This window comes from Sturnira hondurensis, unplaced genomic scaffold, assembly GCF_014824575.4.
Source record: "Sturnira hondurensis isolate 20B ecotype Veracruz unplaced genomic scaffold, ASM1482457v3 Scaffold0014615, whole genome shotgun sequence".
NCBI classification, from domain to species: domain Eukaryota; kingdom Metazoa; phylum Chordata; class Mammalia; order Chiroptera; family Phyllostomidae; genus Sturnira; species Sturnira hondurensis.
Genome location: NW_028087246.1, coordinates 2116400 through 2141924, shown reverse-complemented (window position 1 = coordinate 2141924; position 25525 = coordinate 2116400). Strand labels below are relative to the sequence as shown.

The 25525-nt window shown below is 41.1% G+C and overlaps 1 protein-coding gene across 1 annotated transcript in view; it reads left to right on the top strand.

The window, feature by feature from the left end:
* The window catches only part of LOC118999167 (nuclear body protein SP140-like), a 35481-nt gene that overhangs the window by 8472 nt on the left and 1484 nt on the right, over window positions 1–25525 (top strand). The window contains exons 5-15 of the mRNA XM_037063567.1: window positions 1515–1661; window positions 3310–3393; window positions 5843–5896; window positions 6534–6626; window positions 8686–8739; window positions 11267–11371; window positions 14062–14201; window positions 15364–15411; window positions 24201–24316; window positions 24997–25102; window positions 25401–25478. Of these exons, the coding sequence (XP_036919462.1) occupies window positions 1515–1661; window positions 3310–3393; window positions 5843–5896; window positions 6534–6626; window positions 8686–8739; window positions 11267–11371; window positions 14062–14201; window positions 15364–15411; window positions 24201–24316; window positions 24997–25102; window positions 25401–25478 (1025 nt within the window). The remainder of the gene's footprint in view (window positions 1–1514; window positions 1662–3309; window positions 3394–5842; window positions 5897–6533; window positions 6627–8685; window positions 8740–11266; window positions 11372–14061; window positions 14202–15363; window positions 15412–24200; window positions 24317–24996; window positions 25103–25400; window positions 25479–25525) is intronic.

Genomic DNA, 25525 nt, shown 5'->3' with positions numbered 1-25525 from the left:
AGTTTTCATCAGTGTTCCAAGGATTCTTAATATTGTTATGGTTATGATCATTATTATTAATATTGGACCAGAGTCTAAACTGTTATCTATACAGTAAACTGTAGGGTTTTCTTTTCTCACAGATGTCCATGTTGAATTTAATTATCCCCCGGCTGTGGAGGAGTGGTCAAAGCAATACCAACCTCAGGCCCAAGAAAATAAATTGAGGACCACAGTTTCCCCCATCCTTATATCACACTAGTGTATAATAAATTTATGTCTTTATTCCCCAACTCTTCTTTGGAAATAAATGACAAGGAGGAGACTCAGGGAACTTCCTGCACCATGGGGGGTATAATTCTGTAGCTTGTGTGAGATGCGTTATTTCATAAAGGATATTATAAATTAGCAGTTTTTGTAAAATAAACACAGAGTGATTTTTAAAAGGCACCATGATACTCCTAGTAAATTACATTTAGTAAAACAGTTAACACTTAACACGCATCCGACACTCATCAAAGCATATTCTTAGCAGTTCTTCTACCAGTGCAGCTGGTGGGAGCAGGAAGGGTTGAGAGGAAGGAATTGTGACTAGCAATGACCAGAGAAGGAATTTAATGTGGGGGTGGGGGTGTTGGGTGGAAGAATGACATTATAACCCAGATAATGTGCAACAAACCACAAGTAAATAATACACCCAAGAGTCTGACCTAGCAGGATCGGTTGACTGTGACATGAGCAGGCATGGATAACACGATGTCTGATGCCCCCAACCCCAAGAGGAGGCTCCAAGGAACTTGGATGTAACATAAAACATGTACCAGGGCCAATGTTCTATGTTAAAATTGTCGGGATTAAATTTTAAATCATCTTAACATAAAGTACTTTGTTTAGGAAAAGAGCAGTAGATAAAATAATGGAAGTTGTGCTGATAAAATTTTTTCCATTCGAACAGTATTGAGGTTGGTGGGAAAAGAGTGGAATGGGTCGATGGAATCAGTAATGAGTGAAGGAGCTTCAGTGTAGGGAAGAGGATGTGCTGGTCCTGAGTAGTGTATCCAGGACCTTATTGTTTCTTCCTCCAATCTGCCCTTTGTCTCTGGCCACAGGCACATGCAGACTTGCTTGACAGCTCACTGGCTACTTCTTCCTGCTGGGTTCCTAACCTGGGTCACACTAGCCAGATACTGGAGAGTGGGAGCAAGGGAGAAGCTTGGTGTTTCCCATTCACTGTCTTGGGCAACAATTCTGGCAGTAGCAGCAACTCTGATGACTCTATCTTCCACCAAGCAGGCAAACATGATCCCTTTTCTAGCTACTCAACAGCCTTGGCACATGATCTCACCCTTGATTCCTCCCATAGCTTCCTATTCACTATTTTTGGGTTGGAATTCTCAGTTCTTCCATTGGCTGTATCCTGATCAATTGGATTAAAGTCCTTCTGGTCTAGAAGCTCAGAGAAGTTTCTATTTTCTGGTTGGACTCGGATTGATAAAGAAAGCAAATAAAATATCTATGAATTATACATGATCTAGGTACAGCTCCACGTGATAATAGACTCTCAGAGTACCTCTCTGAAACAGATGACCAAAATGAGATGAATACAAGTACAGTCAGTGACAACAACGCATTAAAAATCCAACAAGCAATTGAACAACGTGCCCAAGAGTTTGAGCCAGTAGGTAAGGCTGAGTGGCTGAGCAGAATGAGTGTGGAGGGGAACTGGCAGGTGGAGGGCCCTACAGAGTGGGTAAAGGCACAGGGAAACTGCAGTGATGACTGGAGTGCTAGACAGGAAGAAATTACAAAGAAAGACAAAGTTGACATAGATGAGGGGTTTATGGGTCAAAAAATAATAAAGAAACAGAAAGAAAATAAGGGAAAGTAGGAAATATAACTTAGAATGGATAAACTAAGAAACTGGGTGAGGCAGCAGGACCAGGTCTAGGGTGAGGCAGGAAGAACCTGGGACACTCATAAGGAGGAGCTCACCGTCGGGACATCTTGTGTCCTGGGCACCTCTTTGCTTTTCCTGAGACCCTGTTGGCCCTGGGGGGCAATGATAAAAATGTAGAGAAATAGTATAAGGAGACAAAGACACAGAGGAAAATGAATATGAATAAATAAAAAATGGGGAGAGGGACACAAAGATTACTGTGTTGAAGTGAGTAAAGGACAATGAGTGAAGAACTGGCAGGGAGAGGACCAAGCATTGTCTGATTGGAGGAGACAGTCACCCAAAGAGGGCACAGTGGGCTGCTCCTGACACCACTGAGAAGGCGAGGTGTCCACAGTGGTCAAACTGGCCCTGGAACCCTCTCAGATAAAAATAGGCTGCTACTTTGAAAACTAGAAATATAAGTTAAAAAAAATAGAACCCAGTGGGATTACAAAGAGAAGGGTTTAACTGTAGTGAGGGTGCTCAATCCCTTTGGGGAGACAAACAAATTTCTTCATTAATTGTAATTAAGTTCAGGAGCAGAGCTACCCCACCATGGAAACTGATCGATTCTTGCTCTGTAGATCTTGTGGATATAATGAAGGAAAAATCATTTTTTAATTCAGGAGATCAATGGGAAGCCCAGGCAAGGACTAACTTTAACCAGGCATTTGATATAATAGGCAAGATTGACTGGAAGAATGTGTGATGTGAATCATAGTAGCAGGTAGGGGTCTGAAGTACATCATATGGTCTATGGAGGCTGTCCTGGTGGCTTGGGTTAGAGGTAGGGAAGGGAGGAAATCAGTGCCTTATGTAGCAAGTTCAACAGAAAAAATGTGCCCTGTAATTGGAAAAACATAAAAAAAAGAAAAGATACATTTAGGTGTTGATGTCAGAAAGTATCTTCTATGTTCAAGCCAAATAATTCAGAGAGCCAAGATATTCATGAAAGGAGATTTTAAAGAAGACACAGGAAGACAAGAAAATATATAAAGGCATACCATCACCAGAAAGAAAAGCAGCAAAAATAGGCTAAACCAAGAGGAAAGTGAAGAATTAAAATAAGAATGAAAGAGAGAGATAGAATCGGGGTGGAAGTAAGGGAAAAGGTAAGAGGTAGAATGTAGAGTGAGGGTGGAAGTAGGAGACAGGGTGACTGTGGGGTAAGAATCGCTGCAGAGTGGGCACAGCTGCTCCCTGTGCCTGAATCTCATGCCTTCTGAGGAGGACCTGGAGCAACCCGCAGGCCACACATGTTAGGGCACAAACCAGGGGGATCTGAGTTAACTTAGCTTCTAGGTCTTCCTTGTGCTCTTGTCATGAGGTTTCCTATCCAGGGCTCCTTGGCACCTCCCTGAAACTGTAAGCGGTTTTTGTCCTCTGTGCAGTGACCAGCAGTGAGGACTCTGTGGAACGTAGAGACAGAGAACAGCCTCCCAAAGCTTCCACCTCAGCACTGAAAAGAAAACCAGGTAAGGAGGTGGGAGCTCAAGGCTTGGCTGCAGGACCTGAATTCAGAGCAACTCTGTCCTGGGCCATGTTCTGAGTTCATGCTGCACTATGGATCCAGTTCATCTTGGAATCTCATTCTCTGCATTTATTTTACTGAACCTTTTGGGAATGTGCAAGGAGATAAGAATTCATTATGTTTATGTTTGTTGAAAATGGGGCCTATTTATTTATAAGTCCTATTAATCAACCTATGCATCTATCTATTGATTATATAGTAGAAATAGGCTAGCAAAGTAATGAATTTGTTTCAAAACTAAGTCTATGACTATAAAGTGTTGGTTAGATTTTTACAGTGGTTTCTATAGAGAAAAGAATGCAAAGTATATCTTTATTGGAAGGTCATACTGTCATCAGGCCACAAACTTTGAATAGTGTCAAGGGCCAATTCCTTCAGTTATCTAGTGTTAGCAGAAATGGATAAGGTATTTTGACACCCAAAGGATTGTGTTTGAAAGAGTTCTTCAGGAAGTTATGAACATATAGTAACTTTTCAAAGGACCTTTGCAAAGAGTGTCTTACTTTTTCCTTTACAGCAAACCTGAGGTGTAAGCAGGATGGACAGTGGTACTCTGGTTTCTAGATGAGGAAACACAATCACAGAAATGTTTCAAGGTCTTCCACAAAGTCTCCTGGAGAAAAAGGGAAAGACAAGACTAGCATGCCGGATGCTGTGTTGATTCCTTTGCAAACCCAGAGCTCAAAACAGTTACCAAAATGTGGTTTTCTCAATCCTGTGCACAGCATGAGTAACCATTAGATCTGTAGTGCTTCAGCATACAAATTGTCGATTGGTTTTCCATTCCTACTTCCTCAGAGGATATTGGAATCATGTCTACTTAGGAAAACATACTAAGTCAAGATTCTAAAAACAAATAAAAATATTCCCTCATCTTGACATAACAAAAGAACAATATTGCAAGTAATACTTTTGTTCTGATAGCTCATTATATCTATCAATGTATAACATAAGTTTGCTTCAGTTTTTAGAAAGTGTACTTTCGGACTTGTGTCTCAGTGTAGGCAAACTGCACTGAAAGGTGGTCCCAACATAGGTCTATGGGTCAGACACAGGAAAAGATGATTTCTCAGCCTTGCAAATGATTCAAAAGGTACCACAGTGTATAGGAGTTTCTCTACCTTCAACACAAGATATCCAAGGCCTGCTTACAAAGAAACAGCCGATGAATACATTGTGGAATGACAATTGAAGGGGTAGGAGGAGAAGGAGAGAGAAGTGTACAAAGGTCAGTTTCAAACAAAGCAATGGATTGTCTCTGTTCTGGGGACAGGGAAAGGAGAATCAATAACCTACAAGGCAGATGACCTAGAAGAGCAGTGCAGGTGGCCTATGAGAAGGCCATGATATACATGGGTTTTCAAGATATTTCCAAGTATATTAGAGAATTTCCTGCTGAATTGGTTCCTTGGCCACACACTGAGACACCCATCAAATCCTATTCTTCTGTGCAGGGATCAATAACCTTGACTTCTTAGAACTGAGGAAAACAGGAAAGACAAAGAAGTCACCTATTCATGACTCTAAAATGCACCAGATAAGATATATTTCTGGACAACAAAATCCAGAATCCAAATCCAGAGCCCTGTCTCACAACAAACCTTATTCTGACATTCTCCATGTGCATTGATTCAATTACTTGTAGGGCATCACTTTGAGCATTTAATGTATGACCCTTTTGGAATATGAATGAGGGAAAAAGGACATTATGAACTATTGTCCAATCAATTGACCTGATGACAACATAGCAATAATAGACTACATTGGTAAATAATGGTCTTTATTGCTATACACTGTCATATCGATTATAGCTAAAGAGTTGAAAAATATACTTGATCACTATCAACATGTTTTATATTCTACAGAGAGTAGTAAACATAGTATTTCACAATTTCTTAACAATATTCTCATTAGTTCAAAACTTGGAAAGTCTTCATAGAGTCACTGGTGCTGCTATTTTGTTACTGATGGAAAAAGTGGCTCCAACCAAGTACCTCTCAAACTCAAATGATACTTACACTATTGGCATACATTTTGATTTTTCACAGTGCTATTGTGAAAATAGGTTCATTTTGTTTTCACAAATGCCTTTACAGGGATATAGACAGGATAACTAGGTTATTTCAGTATTACAGATGAGGAAACTGAAGATGAGGAAACTGGAGGTAATGTTTCAAGGTCATTTACAAATTCACATATAGAAGTAAAGAGGGAAGCCTGTCAGGAACCCGGTATTTTGACTGTGGGCACCAGAACTGGGTTCAGTTCAAGGAAAGAGGAAAATGCTCATTTTAAAATTGACATGATCACAAACCCTATCTGTTCTCTGAGTTATCATAGATTATGTAAGACTATTGCTAACACATAACTGTTTTCTTCCTCTTACTTTGTAGAGTCTATGAACTTAAGTAAGTCTTCTACATCTGGAAACAGACCTTGCAAAAGAGGTAGGAGCAAATAACAACTTTTCATGGTTACAAATGAGCAGCGTTTTCTGCAAAAAAAAAAATCCTTATAATTCTTTGCTATACCTTTTCTAGTAAAATACAAATTTATTTTAATTTAAGATAGTTCATATTTTAACTTGTCTAATCATTAGGTTAGTGTCTATGACCAAAAAGAAACCCAAAGAGGTCAATGCCCCGAACACAGTAGAGTTTAAGGGGAGAGGCAGGGCTCTGTTTCACAAAGTCATCCTGGGAAGCAGCCAAGTGACAGATCTGCCTTCTTCAATGCCAAATCTGTAAGGCCACCTTAGGAAAGCAGCAGAGCTAATAATTAACACAGTTACAGAAAGAAACACAAATCCATAAAGTTACATGAAAAAGAAGGAAGAGAATGCAGTGCAGAATGCACAGGGCCCAGAAAAGGCAGAGGATCCCTTGAGAGAGAAATATCTCCACCCCAGGCTCAGGGGACAGGGATGACAAAGTACTGACCTACAGGTCACGTGAATACAAAAGGCAGATCATGGGGGATTGTGGGAGGGACAAGCTACCCTGTGTTTTCAGAGCTCCCCAACTTTTTCCATTGAGTTCCTTGTCACACACTGAGATCTTCAAGGAACATTTGCTCTTTCTGCAGTGAGAACTCCTGAGGCATCTTTGGGTTTCAAAAAAGAGGAAAAGTGCCCAGAAGCTGGGACCTCTGCAGTGAGAAGTGGTGCTGACCAGGAGGGTAAGGACCACCATCGCTGGGCTTCAGGATGGCAGGAGCCTGAGGTCAGGGCTCCTGTTCCTCTGAGCACACCTCACATGAGGGAGAGCACTCCTGCCTTGTTCTCATGTGGCCACTGTGAAGACTGAAAAGAACAAAATTAACTAACAAACAAAATAGAAACAGACTCATAGATACAGAGAAAAAAATGACAGGAGTCAGATGGGAGGGGGGGAGGGGGCTGGGTGAAAAAAGGGTTTAAGCAGAAAAAAAGGAGAATAAAAAAAGAAAAGAAAAAACTCATACATAGACAAATAAAATGGTATCGTGATCACGAGGTGAAAGTAGGGTGGGGAGATGAAGAAGAGAGTGAAGGAGGGTAAATGGTGATGGGAGGAGACTTGGCTTGGGGTGGTGAATGCACAACCCAAGGTGCAGATGATGCATTATAGAACCATACACCTGAATCTTAAATAATTTTATTAACCAATGTCACCCCAATCAATCCAATAAATACAAAAGTAAATAAGACTGCAAAGAAAGAAAGCACTTAAATTCAGGCTTAACAAGATGGCGCTAGCAGGACGGCCATGTGTCCTTACTTACTTCATGCTCAGAGACATGCCATCCCCCTAGTACTGGATCACCTAGTGATGTTCACATACTCAGCACCTGTTCTGTACAGATCAGAGACAGCTGGACAGTCAGCTATTGCTCAGTTCTGTCACAGACCTGTTCATAATTCAACAGACACTAATTATTTTTTAGTTATGGACACAAAAACAAGTTTTTGGTTATGACTATTAAGTTCCATTTATAGCTGTTGACAGATGACCCCCAACATGACATTGGCCTATATAGTGATGTTTGAACATGGCTTTGCCAAAAAGAATATCTATTTATGTTTACAACAGCCTCAAAATTAGGGCAGATAACGATTGCTCCCTGATTTCATCATTGGGGAGCGATTAGTTTGTTCCCTGTATCTATGAGGTTTTCAGGATCTCTACACAATCACATGGAGTGTTACCTTAATTCAAAACCTCTGAATGCAAATGTAAAATAGTAATGTTTTATTATTTTAGAAATATGCTGTGATTTATATCCTGTATGTTAAAAAAGACCCCAGCAGGGCCTGGGGCAAAATCTTATTCTCAAATTTATCAATGTTTTTGCAACGAATTGTGTGAATTCATACCATGTGTGATAAGTTATAGATTCTATATGGACTCCTGACAGCTAAGTCCAACTTCCCTGCCAAGTGACTTAGCTGCAAACCTGTGAAAAACTATTGGTTTTCAAGACGTCTTTTATTCTGCATATGGGATAAAGGATTGTGAGTCTTTGTTTCATTTTGTAGCAATCTCCTTCCTTTAGAGGAGAAGAGACAGAAATGATCATCACCACATCTTTATGTCCCAAATCCTTCAACAATGTGAAGAGTCATAAGATTTACCACTCTCTCAGTTACAGAAGATTGGCGGTGTTTTCTTTGCTTCCAAATCCTGTGGACATTGAAAACATACCTATTTAGGCAATAGGCAATTGGAAGAAACCTAAGAGCAAAGATAACTAATAGCTTTCTCTGTTACAATGGCTTTATTCAGGTATTCTTGTTTTTTTCTTTAAATAAAAAGTAGTAATTTGTTGGGATTTTATGGTACAGAACAAATATAATGCATTTTGGTGGGCTGCTGATTGGTATAAAAGATCAATGGCACAAGTGCATTTGTATGCAAATAAAAGCTACCTGGGTGACACCAATATACTGAATAGGCCTGCTCTTTGGGGACCCAGCTGAGGGGGCACTGACATCTCACAACAATCTTAAGACCTGGACAGGATGGAATACCTGTTACAATACCTGCATAAACCAAAGTACAGAAGCATTTAAGGTATATTTCAAAGTCATGTTGAGAAATTAAACAAGACCCAGGGCCCATTCCAGACTCTTATTTCTCAAGAAATCAGACATCCTTGTACTCATATACTCAGGTCTTCTGCAGTATGAACCATTCCTAAGACCTGTAACTTTTCTTTATTCATTTCTGTTTTCTCACCACCATCTGTTATTTTCCAGGTCTTATGGATCTTGAAAACAAGTCTGCTTTAGAAAAACCCAAGAAAAGAAGAAGTAAGAGTGAATCAAATTTTACTTACTTTTAATGTGAGAAATTAGTTTTAAACACTAGAGTTTCATCATCATTATTATTTACAACATTGAATTAAGCAGAATAATGTCTCATCAAAGATGTCTATGTCCTAATCCCTGTACCTGTAATCTGTTAGCTCATATGGCAGGTGAACTTGAAAGATGTGATTAAACTAGGGACCTTGAAATGGGGTAGATTTTCCTGGATTACCTGGGTGATGCCAATGTACTCGATAGCCCTGGAAAATGGAGAGCCTTTCTTGGCTGTGGAGAGAGGAAGAAGTGACTCTGGGGGACCAGTGAGAGAGGTGCCATATCGCTGGCTCTGCAGAGGGAGGAGGGATGGGGGACTCTGGGGGACCTTCGGAAGCAGGAAAAATGAAGGAAGCAGATTATCTCCCTGCAGCCTCCAGAAAAGAATGAAGGGCTGCTAAAAAATTGATTTTATCCCAGTGAGGCATTGCCAGAATGCATATTGACATTAATTGTAATATGATAAATTTATGTTGTTTTAAGTCATTATTTGCAGTAAATTGTTATGGTGGAAATATAGAAATAATACAGAGTTGGCTCTGATAAGTGCCTTGTGGCTATAAAACAATCCTAAAAATCTGTCAGTGTCTTTGTGCAGTGAGCAGAGGCTGGAAGAATTTCAGTAGAACGATTTGTAAAAGCCTAGATTGCCTTGAGCAATTTGTCCTTAGACATGTGGATGCAGCAGACTTAGAGAGGACTCAGAAGGAGAGAAGGACACGGGAAAGAAAACCTATGTTGTCTCAGAGAAAATGAAAATCATTCTGACAGCACAAATATGGAGGTAACTGGTGTGACTGGTGAGGGTCAGAAGGAAATAAAAAACATGTGTTTGGGAACTGGTTGAAGATTCTTACTATAAAATGACCGAAAGCAGAGGGAAACCCTGTTCTGCAGATATGTGGAAAGCAGAACTTTGTAGAAATTCCTAGGTGATAAGAATGCAGCAGCGTCCTTTTTTGCTGCTTAGAATAAAATGTGATATAAAACAGATAAACTGAGGGGAAAACTGTTTTTCTTAAAAAGAAAAGGAATCAGGACTTGATGATGTGGAATTTTCTTAGCTTACTCAGGTTGCAAAAGAGGCTAAAGTTGAAATTCACTGCCAGGTAAGTGTGCTCTGCAGAATGACCAAGAATGTGGTTAATGACTTTTTGCTGGAACCTCAGAAGTAAAGAATAATCAGAGTATTCAGTCACAGAAAGATTCTGTGATGAGATTATGTGTGTGATTTACCGATCCCCTCAGCCACCTCGGCAGACGCCAAAAATTGGTATGTGGTTATGTAGGGAAGATCTGTGAGGGAGACTTTTGTCTAATGATGCAGATCCCCATGACATACATTAGAGACCTTTTCAGTTCTTGAAAATTTTACACCAGCAAAAACAGAGACATCCATGTGCAATCCCCAGAATCTGAAATGTGTTTCCTTTTTTTTAACTTTATTTTTATTGCTGACACTATTACAGATGTCCCCATTTCCCGCCTTTATCCACCACCACCCAGCACCCATCCTCCTTCCCTCTGGCCCTCACCACACTGTTGTGTGTGTCTATGTGTTACGCTTGTATGTTCGTTAGGTAATCCCCTCCCCTTCTTTCATCCAGTCCCTTTATCCTCCCTCCGCTCTGACAGCCATCGGATTGGTATCTGATATATAGTTTGGACTGTTTAATTTCTGCATATGACATAAATAAGGCCTCTGGGGCTCAGCATGTAGATATACTATTCTCCCTGCTCCATTTACAGAAGATTATCCTTCAGTAGGCTCTGAGGATTAGCCTACCATAATGGTAGCCGTAAAAGAGAAGTGTGTGGACAAGGGAAGATGAGGTCATAGACTTAGATGATCAGATCATTAGATATAGTTTTTGATAAAGGGCACCCATTGTCAGACTACAAATGGTCCAGACACCCAGGCAATTTGCAGATAGTCTAGAGCTTCCTGAGTCCCCCTTTCAAGCTTGGAGAAAGCTGATTGGGGGACAAATAAGGCAAAGCAGTGAAACAAACAGGAGGCAGATAGCATCTCCATTAGGTCACCCCATCACTGTCCTCTATGGTCATGAGTCAGGGCTTACACAGGAAGAGGCAGGTACAGTCTAGGACTTTGCCTCCAATGACCTAAGTGCAGGGAAATAGCCCAGCTGCAGAGCTCCCTTCTACCAGGACAGCAGTGTCACTGTCACATAAGAATCAGGGGGCTGACCTCATGGGGAGCTAAGACAGCTATACTGACTTCCGTGAGTGTCTCTGTTGAATCATTCTGGCTGTGGAGGGTTTGAGAACTGTAGTGAGGTAGACTTTCTGTGGTTATGTATCAAAAATGTCACTGAAAGAAAGACTCTGAAACTCTGGAGATTTGTAGGATAAAGTTTCCTTAGTACCCCTATGACTTTGTGGAAACAGTAACTACATGGTAGGAAGTGCTCCATGTACAATTGTTAATTGAGACAGAATGACAAATCTCTTTCAGGGGCAAGACAGCAGCCGGGTGTGTCTGTGAAGTTTGGTGCTCAAATACTTCGTGTGACCTGTGGGGACATGAGAGGGCTGTTAATTAAGAGAAAATTGGAACAAGGTAGGTTTCGAGGTTTACTTTAATTGTCAACCCCTCTCTGAAGGTATTACATGAAGTGATGGAATAACCCATGTGAATTTCCTGTCATTCAAGAAATTGAGGCCCCACTGTGAGTTAAAAGTAGAAGGAAGTGGTCCCTAAGATGATATTTTTACAGTGTAAGCAGTGGTGGATATTAAGTGCTCACCCCCATGTGGCAGTGCCCGTGAGGATGCCCAAAGAACCAAAGACAAGTGCAGGATTGTCAGTCTCTGGGTGGAAAATACTGCATTTTCTACACTGAATCAGATATAACAGGGAAGAGGCCGTCAGCCCCCACGTTCACATTTTGTATCCCATCTGGGTAATCACCACCAGGACAGGGTGTTAGACGTAGGGAGGAGACCACAGAGTTTAGAACAGAAAACCTGATCCCAGCCTCAGCTCTGCTGAGAGTGACAGTGTGAAGACTGGGACCTCCCTGAGCCTGAAACTTCCCATCTAAGAAATGGAAAATAATTACAAGCCTGCCTCCTGCTGTGACTTTGTGAGTTCTTTTATACATGAATATAAAGTGTTTTGTGATTTTAACATTATAACACTTAAAGCTTCTGTTCTATATGATGAACTTCATATCAGATTATTAAGATTTTATTTATTTTTATTTAGAGAGAAGGGAAGGGAGGGAGAAAGAGAAGGAGAGAAACATCAATGTGTGGTTGCCTCACATGCATCCCCTACTAGGCAACTGGCCTGCAACCCAGGCATGTGCCCTGACTGGGAATAGAACCAGGAACCCTTTGGTTCGCAGGTCCATGCTCAAGCCACTGAGTTATACCAGCCAGGGTTCAGATTATTTTTGATATGGCTATAAAAGCACTAATATGAATAAATGCTTTATCATAACTGCTTTATAAAAAACTTCCCTGAGATATAACTCACATATGTGTAATTCAACGTTTAGAGTAAAGAGGACTCTGGTCCACTGTTGGTGGGATTGCAGACTGGTACAACCATTATGGAAAACAGTATGGCATTTTCTCAGAAAACTAAAATTGGACCTGCCTTTTGACCCAGCAATTCCACTGCTAGGATTGTGTCCTAAGAACCCTAAAACACCAATCCCAAAGAACCTATGCACCCCAATGTTCGTAGCAGCACAATTTACAATAGCCAAGAGCTGGAAGCAAGCTACGTGCCTGTCAGTAAATGAATGCATCAAAAAACCATGGTACATTTACACAATGGAATTCTATGCTGCAGAAAGGAAGAAGGAACTACTACCCTTTGCAACATCATGGGTGGAACTGGAAAGCATTATACTGAAGGAAATAAGCCAGGTGTTGAAGGACAAATACCATATGATCTCACCGTTAAGAGGAATCTAAACAAAACAAACAAGCAAGCTGAATATAACCAAAGACACTGAAATAGAGAACAGGCTGACAGTGACCAGAGGGGAGAGGGGAGGGAATTTCAGGGGAAATAGGGGAGGGATTTAGAGGAACATATATAAAGGATACAAGGACAACAACTGAGAAGGGTGGAAATGGGAGGGAGGAGGGGAGCACGAGGAGTGGGAGCGAATGGGAGTAATAGACAGAAAACTGTACTTGAAAAATAATTAAATAAAAAATTAATAAATCCCTGGGGAAATTGAAAAAATAATAATAATTTTAGAACATTTAGTCCCCACTAAAGGAAACTCAATGCCTCTCAGCTGCCAGTGCCCATTCCCACCCCAGCTCATGGCCCACACTAAGCAATGATTAACCTATGTTCTATATATGCATCAGCCTATTTAAGCATTTTATCTCAATTGACTCATGTAACATCTGCCTTTCTCTCACTGGTTCCTTCACTTAGCATGAAGTTCTGAGGATTCATTCATACAGTGCCATATCTTATATGTCACTATTTTTATTGTCATATGTGAGCCATAATATGGACATACAATATTGCATTTATCCTTCAGTTAGTGTTTTCTCATTCTTTAGCTGACATGAATATTACTGTTTTGTGTGAAATTTTTTTGTGAACCTATCTTTAAGATGCTTTTTAGTATATACCCTGCAGTGTAACTGCAGGATTATGTGGTAATTCTATGTTTATCTTATTGAGGTATAAAACAAAATATTTTTAAATGATTGCACCAGTTTAATTCTCACCAGCGAAATCTGAGGGTTCCAGTCCCTCTGCATTCTTACCAACACTTGTTATTGTCTGTCTGTTTTGTAGTGACCACCCTAGTGCTTAGACTGTAGAATTTGATTGTGGTTTAATTTCCTTTTATCTAATGATTCTGTTGTTAAGTATATGACAGTCTTTTACATATCCGTTACATTTTCTACTGATTAATATTTCACAATTATTTTAGTATCAGCTACCCATGATTTCAAGGATGGAAAAATATCTGCTCAATAATGACAGTAGACTCAGAGAAAATTGTTGTAACACAGGACATGGATGTTGCCTTAGTGCCACTGTGAGCTGCAGGGCCCCCACTTGAGATTTTAATTCAAAGCAGCAAATCTCTTTGGAGGGAACTTAAAAGCTAGATTTGGGGTTTCTGAGCTATGGAAGATGAGGCCACACACTCCTGCTATTGATCTTGAACCCAGATGGGTGACATCACATCCAAAGTGTGGGGAGGCCAACCTCTGAGCACTGAGGACAAAGAGGTGTCAGGATCAACCTACCTGATCTTACAGGAGCCACGAGGAAGTGCATAAGAACTGAAGATGGAAACTGGCTCACCCCCAGGGAATTTGAAGTCAGAGGAGGCTACCAAGCATGTAACTGGAAGATCAGCCTGACCTGTGGTGGAAAAACCCTAAAAGAGCTGATAAAGGTATTTCACTGAGAGGGGCAGGAGGTGTGACTTTCTTTGTTGTGGTCAAAGATGAGGTCACTATGTGTTCACCCAGTATATGGTGACTTATGGCAGGAGCCTTCAGTCCCCAGACTTTATTCTTTTCACAGGAAGAGGTGCCCCACACTCACATCTCAGTACAAGGGAACCCATCCATTTGTCAAAGGGGTTCTTTCAGGGTGGCTGCAGGACCTTGAGGGAAAGAAAAGTTGTTCTGATCCAGGTGCTTGCAGACAACTTTAGGCAGTAAAAGAAAGAAGATTGTCTATAGTCAAACAAGTGGGCAGAACACACTCCAGAGAAAGACTGGTGTAAACACCAAACCACAGTCACCATGACTCTGTGAGTTGAGGTAGATGGATTGTGTGGGATACAGCATAATCCATCAATTGGGGTTGTTTAGCCTGACCCTTTAAATGTCAGGCTAAAGAGTTTGAACTTGTAACATGGACAGTGCAGAACCAGGGATTCTCCTGAGGTTTGATATGACATATTTAAAACAGTATTTCCGACGACGTGGGGACTTACACTGACTTCACTGTCTTTCAGCCCAAGAAACATATAGTCAACCTGTAAGGCTCAGCTTCCTTGTCACTCCCGTCTGAATGTCACTATTGACTGACCTGCCCTGGTCACCCCTCTCCCTGGGTCCCCTGAACTCTGGAGTAAGGCACTTCTCACACTGTCTTATTCTTATCCCTCCATGCATTCCCTTTGTCTCTGTAGACCCCTCTAGGGTTTGTCCTTTATGTGCCCAACATTGTACAGAGGGAGTGACACTCTGTAGGTGTGGGACCTGTGCATGTCGGTTATGTAGCCCAGGTGTGAGGAGGCAGGTCTGAGTGGCACTGGTGGGAATGCAGAGGGGGTGAGAGGTGCCAAAGAGATGGTGAAGGATAACCTCTGAAAAGTTTTTTTGGAAAGCCCCAAAGCAAGAAAAAAGTTTCCATGACATATTTCTGGGTTCTGTGGATAGATCTAGAAAAACAGGTGAGGAGACGGAGGTGATTCCTCAATTAGACAGCTGGGCTTTGAGATGACAGTTGGACATTTGCATAGAAATATTTATAAGAAGGTTGGAATGCCAGTCTCACAAAACTTAAACACAGGCTAAGCATCAACTTGGATGTTTTTCTTTCAGCTTGGATATCTCCAGACACCTCCCATTACACGTGAAAGCAAAAAAAAGGTGATTATTACTTTATACAAATTCTTATTCATAACCGATTATATATGTACTAGATCTTTTTTGCTTTCTCAGTTGCATAATTAACTTTGCTTTTTTATACTCTCCTGTATCTTTATTTTATTTATGAGCCTATGTATGTATGTATGCATGTGTGTGTGTATTTGGAATGCCTTCAGTGTTGCTCCTTTGAACATTAGGTTTTATGCAAGGTTATCCTGGATTATAACCATTTCAGATGAGGAGGATAAGGAACCATCAAAGTAGATCTTATATAGCTGAGTTTTAGCTCTACATGTAAATGTTGTAAAGTTGTCAAAGTTGTAAAAGCAAACATGACTATGGAACACATAAAACATTTTTAATAAGGTCATGCAGTCATCATCAAGTCAATCCCAGATTTTTTTGATAAAAGTTACTATTTTCTAACTGTAATGAAATCTAATGAACAAAAAGTTTGCTTCCCATAATCAAGATGAACCCATCTAGGAGATCATGTATCTTGAAACAGATATGAAACCACATACTACTTCATGAGAGAGGAAACTAAGAGCATATTTCTTCTCTAATTACTTACATACTCTCATCCTTCAATAAAATACACACAGAGACAAACAAAATTCCTTCTCAAGCCGAAATTATTGGCAAATTTTTCATGAGGATGGTGCTGTTGGGGAGGAACCCTTGGGAGATAGACGTAGTTCAAGTGAGGGACAGACCTGGAAAATTGTCTACTTTGGTTCCCTCCTTTAGGTCCACCTCAGGCTCTGTGCAGGCCTCCTTTCTACCTGTGAAAGTTATTTCTAAAGACCATATATAAAAGACCTACAGCCAACATCATACTCAATGGACAAAAACTAAAAGCTTTTCCACTAAGATCAGGAAAAAGACAAGGTTGCCCACTTTCACCACTTCTATTCAATATAGTATTAGAAGTTCTAGCCACGGCGATCAGACAAGAAAAGGAAATAAAAGGCATCCAAATCAGAAAAGAGGAAATAAAACTGTCATTCTTTGCAGATGACATGATAGTGTTCATGGAAAACCCTATAGCCTCTACCAAAAAACTGCTCAAACTAATAAATGAATTTGGCAAAACAGCGGGATACAAAGTCAATATCCGAAATCAAAGGCATTTTTGTATACCAACAATGAAGCAGAGGAAGCAGAAATCAGGAAAAAAATCCCATTCGATATAGCAAAAACAAAAATTAAATATCTGGGAATAAACCTAACCAAGGAGGTAAAAGACCTGTATGCAGAAAACTACACAACACTGAAGAAAGAAATCAAGGAAGACACAAATAAATGGAAACATATACCGTGTTCATGGATTGGAAGAATTAACATCATCAAAATGTCCATACTACCCAAAGCAATTTACAGATTCAATGCAATACCTATTAAAGTACCAATGGCGTATTTCACAGACATAGAACAAACACTTCAAAAATTTATATGGAACCAGAAAAGACCCCGAATAGCTGCTGCAATTTTGAGAAAGAAGAACAAAGTAGGAGGGATCACAATACCTGATATCAAACTGTATTACAAGGCCACTGTAATCAAAACAGCCTGGTACTGGCACAAAAACAGGCACATAGACCAATGGAATAGAACAGAGAGCCCAGAAATAAACCCAACTCTCTACAGTCAATTAATATTCGACAAAGGGGGCAATAACATAAAATGGAGTAAAGACAGCCTTTTCAACAAATGGTGTTGGGAGAACTGGACAGCTACATGCAAAAAAATGAAACTTGAGCACCAACTTACACCATACACCAAAATAAATTCAAGGTGGATAAAAGACTTAAATATAAGCCGTGAAACCATTAAAGCCCTAGAGGAGAGCATTGGCAAGAAAATCTCAGATATTCCACGCAGCAATATTTTTACTGATACGTCCCCTAGAGCAAGGGACATAAAGGAAAGAATAAACAAATGGGATCTCATCAAAATTAAAAGCTTCTGCATGGCTAAGGAAAACAGTATCAAGATACAAAGAGAAGCAACAGCTTGGGAAAACATATTTGCCAATGATACCTCAGACAAAGGTTTAATCTCCAAAATATACAAAGAACTCACTCAATTTCACTCAAAGAAGACAAGCAACCCGATTAAAAAATGGGCAGAGGACTTGAACAGACATTTCTCCAAGGAGGACATACAAAGGATCCAGAGACACATGAAAAGATGCTCAATATCTAGCTATCAGAGAGATGCAAATTAAAACCAAAATGAGATACCACTTTACACCAGTCAGAATGGCCATCATAAACAAAGAAACAAACAACAAGTGCTGGAGAGGTTGTGGGGATAAGGGGACCCTTGTTCACTGTTGGTGGGATTGCAGACTGGTACAACCACTATGGAAAATAGTATGGAATTTTCTAAGAAAACTAAAAATGAATGTGCCTTTTGACCCAGCAATTCCACTGCTGGGATTATATCCTAAGAACCCTGAAACACCAATCCAAAAGAACCTATGTACCCCGATCTTTGTAGCAGCACAATTCACGATAGCCAAGAGTTGGAAGCAACCTAGATGCCCATCGGTAAATGACTGGATTAAAAAACTATGGTACATTTACACAATGGAATTCTATGCTGCAGAAAGGAAGAAGGAACTACTACCCTTTGCAACATCATGGATGGAACTGGAAAGCATTATGCTGAGCAAAATAATCCAGGCGGTAAAAGACAAATACCATATGATCTCACCGTTAAGAGGAATCTAAACAAAACAAACAAGCAAGGAAAATATGACCAATGACACTCAAATATGGAACAGGCTGACAGGGTCCAGAGGGGAGAGGGGAGAGAATCATAGGGGAAAAGGGGATGGACTCACATGGACAAGTATAAAGGAAACATGGACAATAACTAAGGGTGGGGGCAGAAATGGGAGGGAGGCTGGGAGCATGGGTCAGGGGGAAGGCAGGGTTGGGAATATAAGACAGAAAGGTGTACTTGAACAAAAATTAAATTAAAAAATATTTTAAAAAATAAATAAAAAAATAAACACACACACACACAAAAAGAAAGTTATTTCTTCTTCTGTGGGAGAAGGCTATGTAGGCAACAAACATGTACATAATATGAATGCAGAGTCAGGACAAAGTGGTAGTTTTTACAACATTGGTTATGAATGAGAACTTGAGAATGAGGGGAAGGTGTGAAGTGCCATTCTCACACACTTCAGGTAGAAATAGCCACCGTGGACATTCACAGAACTCTATGTTAACTTACACAGAGCTGGCCACTGGGACTTCATCTAGCACTGGGAATGTGAGGCCCAGGCCTTTACATTACCTGAGGTTCTGGGTCTTTTGAACTCTCAGACATTAGGACATTTCACCCAGTGGGTTTAGTAAAGAGAAATTAATGTTGGATCTAGTCAGTGACTACTTTAAAGTCTCTACCATTCTCCATGGATATAGAGTCACTTTATCTGGATTACTTGAAGGAGCTAGCAACTTCCAACCCCCAGGTTCTATCATTATCAGTGGGTGCAACACTGCATCGAAAAGGTTCAATTTCCCATCAATTTTGTGTTTTTGTTTTTTTATAAAGAATCAAACTGACCTAATGGCAGAACTCAGAACACATTACTACCTCAGTGGGTCCTCTGTACCTCTCAGAACTTCTCTTGTTGATAGAGACCCTGGTTTCTGGAAATTGAATGTCACTTTTGACACCACATGACAGCTTCCTATTTCCTGGTGAGGGCCACTTACACTTCCAGGTGACAGCTGCTGTGTGTTGTCATGTAATCTGAAATAATCAGCCAGAACAACCATTTATTATATGCTAATATTGCTAAAAAGATAACAAGTATTCTCTTTTCCTAAGTGAAACAATACTCATTTATTTACTCATTCATTCAACATACAGTTCCTGAGTGCATAGAAATGTCCAATGTCCACAGATAATACTGAAATAATATCCCTGAGCTCAAGGATTCTTTCAAGTTCAATTACCTACCATGTAAACATAACTACTGGGGAGCAGGGACCCTAGAGTACCCAAGAGACAGGCTGTGACATGACCATTTCTCAGGTCAGTTTCCAGTGGGTCACACTAGTCTATGTCCTCTCTGCCCTGGGTGAGATAGAAGCTGAGGCTGCCTGAAGGGAAGGAGGCAAAGTCAATCTACTGAAGGTACAAAAGCACTGCGAGTGTAGTGTGCAGAGGTCAGTTTGTGTGAAAAGTCAGCCAGGTGCCATCTTGGGGTGTGGATGAATGGAGAGGGGGTGACCCTCTGGAAGAAGAATTGGAGTACAGAGGACCTAGGATTCATTTAACCATTTGGGTGGTGTCCTGGAAGAGCTGCAGGAGCTGTTGGACCTCTCTGGGACATGTGCGTGGTTCCCAGGGCCCTCAATAAGAGATGGCAATCCAGAGGGTTCTGTCATACTCCCAGTAGCCAAGAGTCTGTCAGGAGGAGAAGGCAACTGTTCCAGCAAGAGTACCTTCACTCCTGTTAATAATAATGTTTTCTAGGGTAGATATTACAGGCCAATTCAGCAATGACTTATAAGATTCCCCACATTAAAAATCACACTGCCTCAGGCTAAATATAATTTAGGCTGTACTGGAATCACCTGAAGTCCTTTGGAAAATAACATTGCTCCAATCCCACTCTACACAAAAGTTGGATTTAACCATTCTAAGTTATCACTTGGACATTACAATTGTTTAACAGTCTTCAGATGATTTTCATATACAAGTTACTCATTTTATGATTTAAAGAGAATGCCAATGCCTAAGCCCAACCCAAAAAAAATTATCAGAATCTCTCACATTGGGACCAGGACATTATTATTTCATATACCCTCCTTAGACAATTTAAATGTATAGCTGGGCTAACAGACAACAGCCAAAGAAATACCAGCTGGTCTTGATTAAAATGTATGGATGCAAGATTTTTATGCACTGTTTACATTAATTATTTCTTTGTTTTTCTGAGAAGAGGGTGGCCACTTTCTGCAGAGTGATGACGGTACTCTGTGAGTCCCTACAGTGAGGATAAAGAAACTGTCCCCAGGCTTCCATGCTGGAGCAGTCTCAGCCCCCACTGGGCACGTGATTCAGGATTCTCCCAGAACTCTGAATGGCAGCTCTTGGCAAGATGTCATTTGGCACTTGCCCTTTCTCGTATTTGGATATAAAACAAATGACCAGACACTTGATTCTGGTAAGACTTTTCACCCAAAATCCCAGAAGAAGGTTCAGAATGATTCTTAGTGACTTTTCATTCTTTATTATTTTCTAAATTCAGAAAAATAACATAGTTATGTTTGAAATTACTCTGCCCAATGCTTTCAAGAAGGACTTTTCTGATCTTTGTGTGTTGTTACTAGAGGTATAATACAGAGTTTGAGAAATAGCCCCCTCTTTTATGTATTAAGTTGGAATCATTCTTTAGGGTCTCAGCTTCCCTCTTTGCATTGAACCCTAGGGGGACAATGGAGTTAACAACAACAGCAAAAAAAAAAAAAAAAAACCTTATATTGTACTGTGAGAAGAAATGGAGATACATTGGATTTAGGACATGAGAAAGAATATGGACTCAGAATGGATTCTCATGTTTGTGGTTGGAGGTGTATGTTTTATGAGAAGGAAGCACCAGGAAAGAACATGTGGTGGGCTGGGGAATGAGAATACATTATGTTTTGACTGGATACATTTGGAGGGTGATTTAGGGCCCAGGCAGAGATGCTGGGTGAGCACAGGGATATGCACAAAGGCAGGAGGCAAGATGGACACGGGGGAACTAGAGACATAGCAATGTAACTATGGCTTTGACAGTGATTTGGCCATCTGGGGCCAACCAAATGGCTGAAAATGTAACCTGGAGTATTCTTTCTAAATGTTGGAGGAGAGAAACTGAAGGTAACATCAGACATCAGTGAGTTAAGGAAGTAACCCCAGGAGGAAGATGGCACAGACCACACGTGTTTGGAGAAAGCAGAAAGGGTCACAATAGAGAAAAGTGGATGCTGTCATTCCTGCCTCCTCCTGCTCTTCAACAGCCCACTTCCTCCCCACCCAGCACTCATCAATGGGGAGGGCCAGTCCCCAAGCCAACCTCATTTGCGTCACCTCAGATGGTCACAGGAGGGGAAGAATTTCTCCAACAGACCAAGGGATAGACAGGATGCTTCTATCTGGGAGAGAACAACCTTCAAGCGGCTCTCAAACTTCTTGATTCTCTCAGGAGACAGAAGCAGGAAAGCGATCTCGAGCTTATATACTTCCTAAAAGTTCGTCCTTCTTCTGTAAATGCTGGTTTTCATTTTTTCAAGTGGGTTTCTGCTTTAATGACTCCCTTCTTCACCCTACTGATGAGAGAGAGAGATCCACTGGAAATCTGGGGGGATGGCAAGTAATAACATCTGTCACAAGACAGTTGGATGGACAGGTGTTACTAGTCACATCTACTCCCAAATTGAGAAAGGAGGTCAGCGCCAGACACACAGGCCTTACAGAAATCACCCTTAGGAACCAAGTGGACAACGAGGGGCTACAGAGTGTGAGGTGGCCCCCTGGCTTTTGTCGGAGGTTGTGGATGGCTTGTGTCAAAGATTCCATGACTCACAAGGAACTGAAACATGATATTCCAGGGTGGACAGGATCAGTGGTTGTTCCTTGACCAGGGACACTATTTAGCTGTAGGACCTTATCCAGGAAAATAAAGTAGGGAAAGGAATGTGTAGGTAAGCTATCTAAGACCATCTCAATGTCACCAGACGTCACAGCAGCACCAGACATTGAGCTTTAATATTATGCCTTACACTGTGTTTTCTTCATTAACAAAAAGCTCAGTCACGGGCCAGGTTATTGTCACAGATACACATGTTTGTATATAACACAGTATATCTTCATATCTGCTGTGCAAATTAATTTGGGTTTAATGAATAACAGTCAAGATTTGGATGAGAATATTATCAAATTTTATCTTCTCCAAGTGAAATTAAATCTGGTTAAAAGACACCTATTGAGAGTGGTAAGAAATCCAGTTTTTGTTGATTGTGTGTAGGTTGAGAGAGAGCTCCCCATTCTGTTTACAGCACAAAGCACTTGCCACACTCCCTGGACACTCAGAGAAGGAGGCCCCACAGTATACATGCCACACTGAGTCATGGGGCATCTTCTTCAGGCTTCCAGAATCAAAGAGTTCCATCTTCCCTGGCAAGACATGGTCATTTGTGTCCATACTCTTTCCAACCCAAAGGCAATGTCACAGGGCCAGAGGCCCTCCCGGCCCAGAATTCACAGTGCAGAAACCCCTACCAGGCCCTTCCCCTCAGGGGGAGCCTCCAGCCCAGAAAACAGGAAGTTTATTCCACCTTATTGATTCCCCAGCATACCACGTTTCCGTGATTCATTTCAGGCATTCTGTATAGGCATAAGGATTTATCACTGTGTTTCAGAAACTTGATTTTTCTGGAAGGTAATAAGATGATTCCAATTCCCATGAAATCATCCTCTTGTTTTGTTGCCTGTCTTTCTGTGTTAGGATCTATAATTTTTGTTTTGTTTGTTTTTTTTAATTATTTATTGTTGTTCAATTAGTTTTCTGCATTTTCTCCCCAGCACTTTCCCCTGACCTCAGCCAAACCCATCTCTGTTCCTTGCTTCCACCCTCCCCCTTGGTTTTCTTCATGCATCATTTATAGTAGTTCCTGAAAACCCTTTCCTCATTGACCTCTCTCCACTCCCTTCTGATATTGTTAGTTTGTTCTTAATTTCTTTTTTTAAATTGTTGTTCAAGTACAGTTTTCTGTCTTTTACTTTCATCCCAACCAACCCCTCCCCAGTTCTCCCGACCTCCCTCCAATTTCCACACTTGTTAGTGTTTGTTCATGTGTCCTTTATACTTGTTCCTGTGAATCCTTCCCCTTTTCCCCTGAAATTCCATCCCTTCTCCCCTCTCCCCTCTGCTCCCTGTCAGCCTGTTCTGTATTTCAGTGTCTTTGGTTATATTTAGCTTGCTTGTTTGTTTCGTTGTTTAGCTTCCTGTTAAAGGTGAGATCATATGGTATTTGTCTTTCAACACCTGGCTTATTTCACTCAGCATAATGCTTTCCAGTTCCATCCATGCTCTTGCAAAGAGTAGAAGCTCCTTCTTTCTTTCTGCTGCATAGAATTCCAGTCTGTAAATGTAGCATAGTTTTTTTGATCCATTCACTTACTGATGTGCACCTAGCTTGCTTCCAACTCTTGGCTATTGTAAATTGTGCTGCTATGAACATTGGGGTGCATAGGTTCTTTTGGATTGGTGTTTCAGAGTTCTTAGGATATACTCCCAGCAGTGGAATTCCTGACTCAAAGGGCATATTCATTTTTAGTTTTCTTAGAAAATTCCATACTGCTTTCCACAGTGGTTGTACCCACCAGCAGTAACTAGGGTCCCCTTTTCCCCACAACCTCTCCAACACTTGCTGTTTGTTGCTTTGTTTATGATGACCATTCTGACCAGTGTAAAGTTTGTTCTTAATTTCAATGTCTCTGGTTATATTTTGTTTGCTTTTTTCTTTTGTCGTGGATCTCTGGATTTATTTTTAAAAAAAACATCTCCACTCTCATCACACAGGACCTTCTTTCTGAACTTCACAGTAGACCAAGAATTCTTCTTCTGAAACCCCCACTCCTTGCTGTCCCTTCACAGCTCAGAGAAACACATAAGCATCCCTGCAGGTTCACACAAAGACCATGAGCCCTAGATTCCCACAGTGCTTGTCATCAGGAGCCCATGGGAATGTGGACATTATTTTGTCTTCTAGGAGGAAAACTCAGACAAATGTAAGATCTGCCAGGATGGAGGAAAGCTCTTCTGCTGTGAAAATTGTCAAAGCTTCTTTCATGGGGATTGTCACCTCCCACCTGTGGACTCAAGGAGGTTTGTGAGATGCAGCCCTTCATCTGCTGTTATAGACCAATCCTCCTGCCATATACCCTCCGCCTTTGGGATTTACCTTGTTTCCTGATGGGGACAGAGTGGGGCTTAATGTATAGGGTCCAACAGCATGATCCTGGGAGCTATTGAAAAAAGCTAGCAACAAAGATGTATTGTTCTCTTCTCTCCTCTAGAGAGGAGGGGCCAGAGGCTGGGTTCTTGGCCAACACACTGCTACTATCCTTTCCAGAACTTTTCCAGTACAGACTCCTTTTAATGGGGGTGGTGATGCCAATTGTTTGTATGCTGGGCTTATTCAGAAAAGGAACAAAACATGGCCTCTTTATCTCATTTCACTGTATTCCAACTGGATGAAGAAGGCCTAAGGTCCCCATGGGTTAAAGTCCAGCGTCTGGTTCTCAGGTTGATGGTCAAGGCTCCTTGTGCTCCCAGCAGCTCAGATGCAGAGAGAAGAGCCCTCTACCCACCGTGACTCAGCCTTCGACCCATGCATCCCCTGTGGTTATCCTCTATGGGTATCACATGAGAATTCTGGGGAGCCCTGAAGATGTCCCCTTCACCCCCAGTCTGTGCCTACTGGCCATTCCTTAAAGAGATCAGTGGCAGTTAGTGATGGTGGCTGTTTCTTGCTTTGCCCTTTCTCATTATATCTGACATCTCAGGAATGGTTGGAATTGTACCTTCTGCACAATAGAATATTCTTCCCAAAGTCTGCAGTGTTACAGGGAATCTGAGGTCTTGGAAAAGCAGATGAAGCACGAGAAGCTGGTGAGTTGTATTTGACCTCAAGCCTTTTTCTGTTCTGTTCACATGTAAGAAGTCAGTCAGTCACAGGATGAGGGGAAGGGTGTCAAATGATGCCTGGTCTTCTGAATGTGTCCCAGCCACACGGAATACCAGAAACCCCATGTAGGGAAAAAACACTCATTACCTGTTAGTGTCAAGAGCAATACCAGTTTGGGGAAACTTCCAGAAGACTGATGTGGACTTCTTATATGTGTCTGGGCATGCCTAGGGGCTCATTCTCTCCAAGCTGTTTTTCATTCACTGCCTCCTTCTTTTGCAGAAATGTGAGTTCCTGCTCTTAAAGGTATATCACCATTTAGAGAGCAACATTTTCCCAAATATTCCACGTGGAAATTATGTGAGTAACAATGAAAAAACACCAATACAAGCCACTATAATATTACC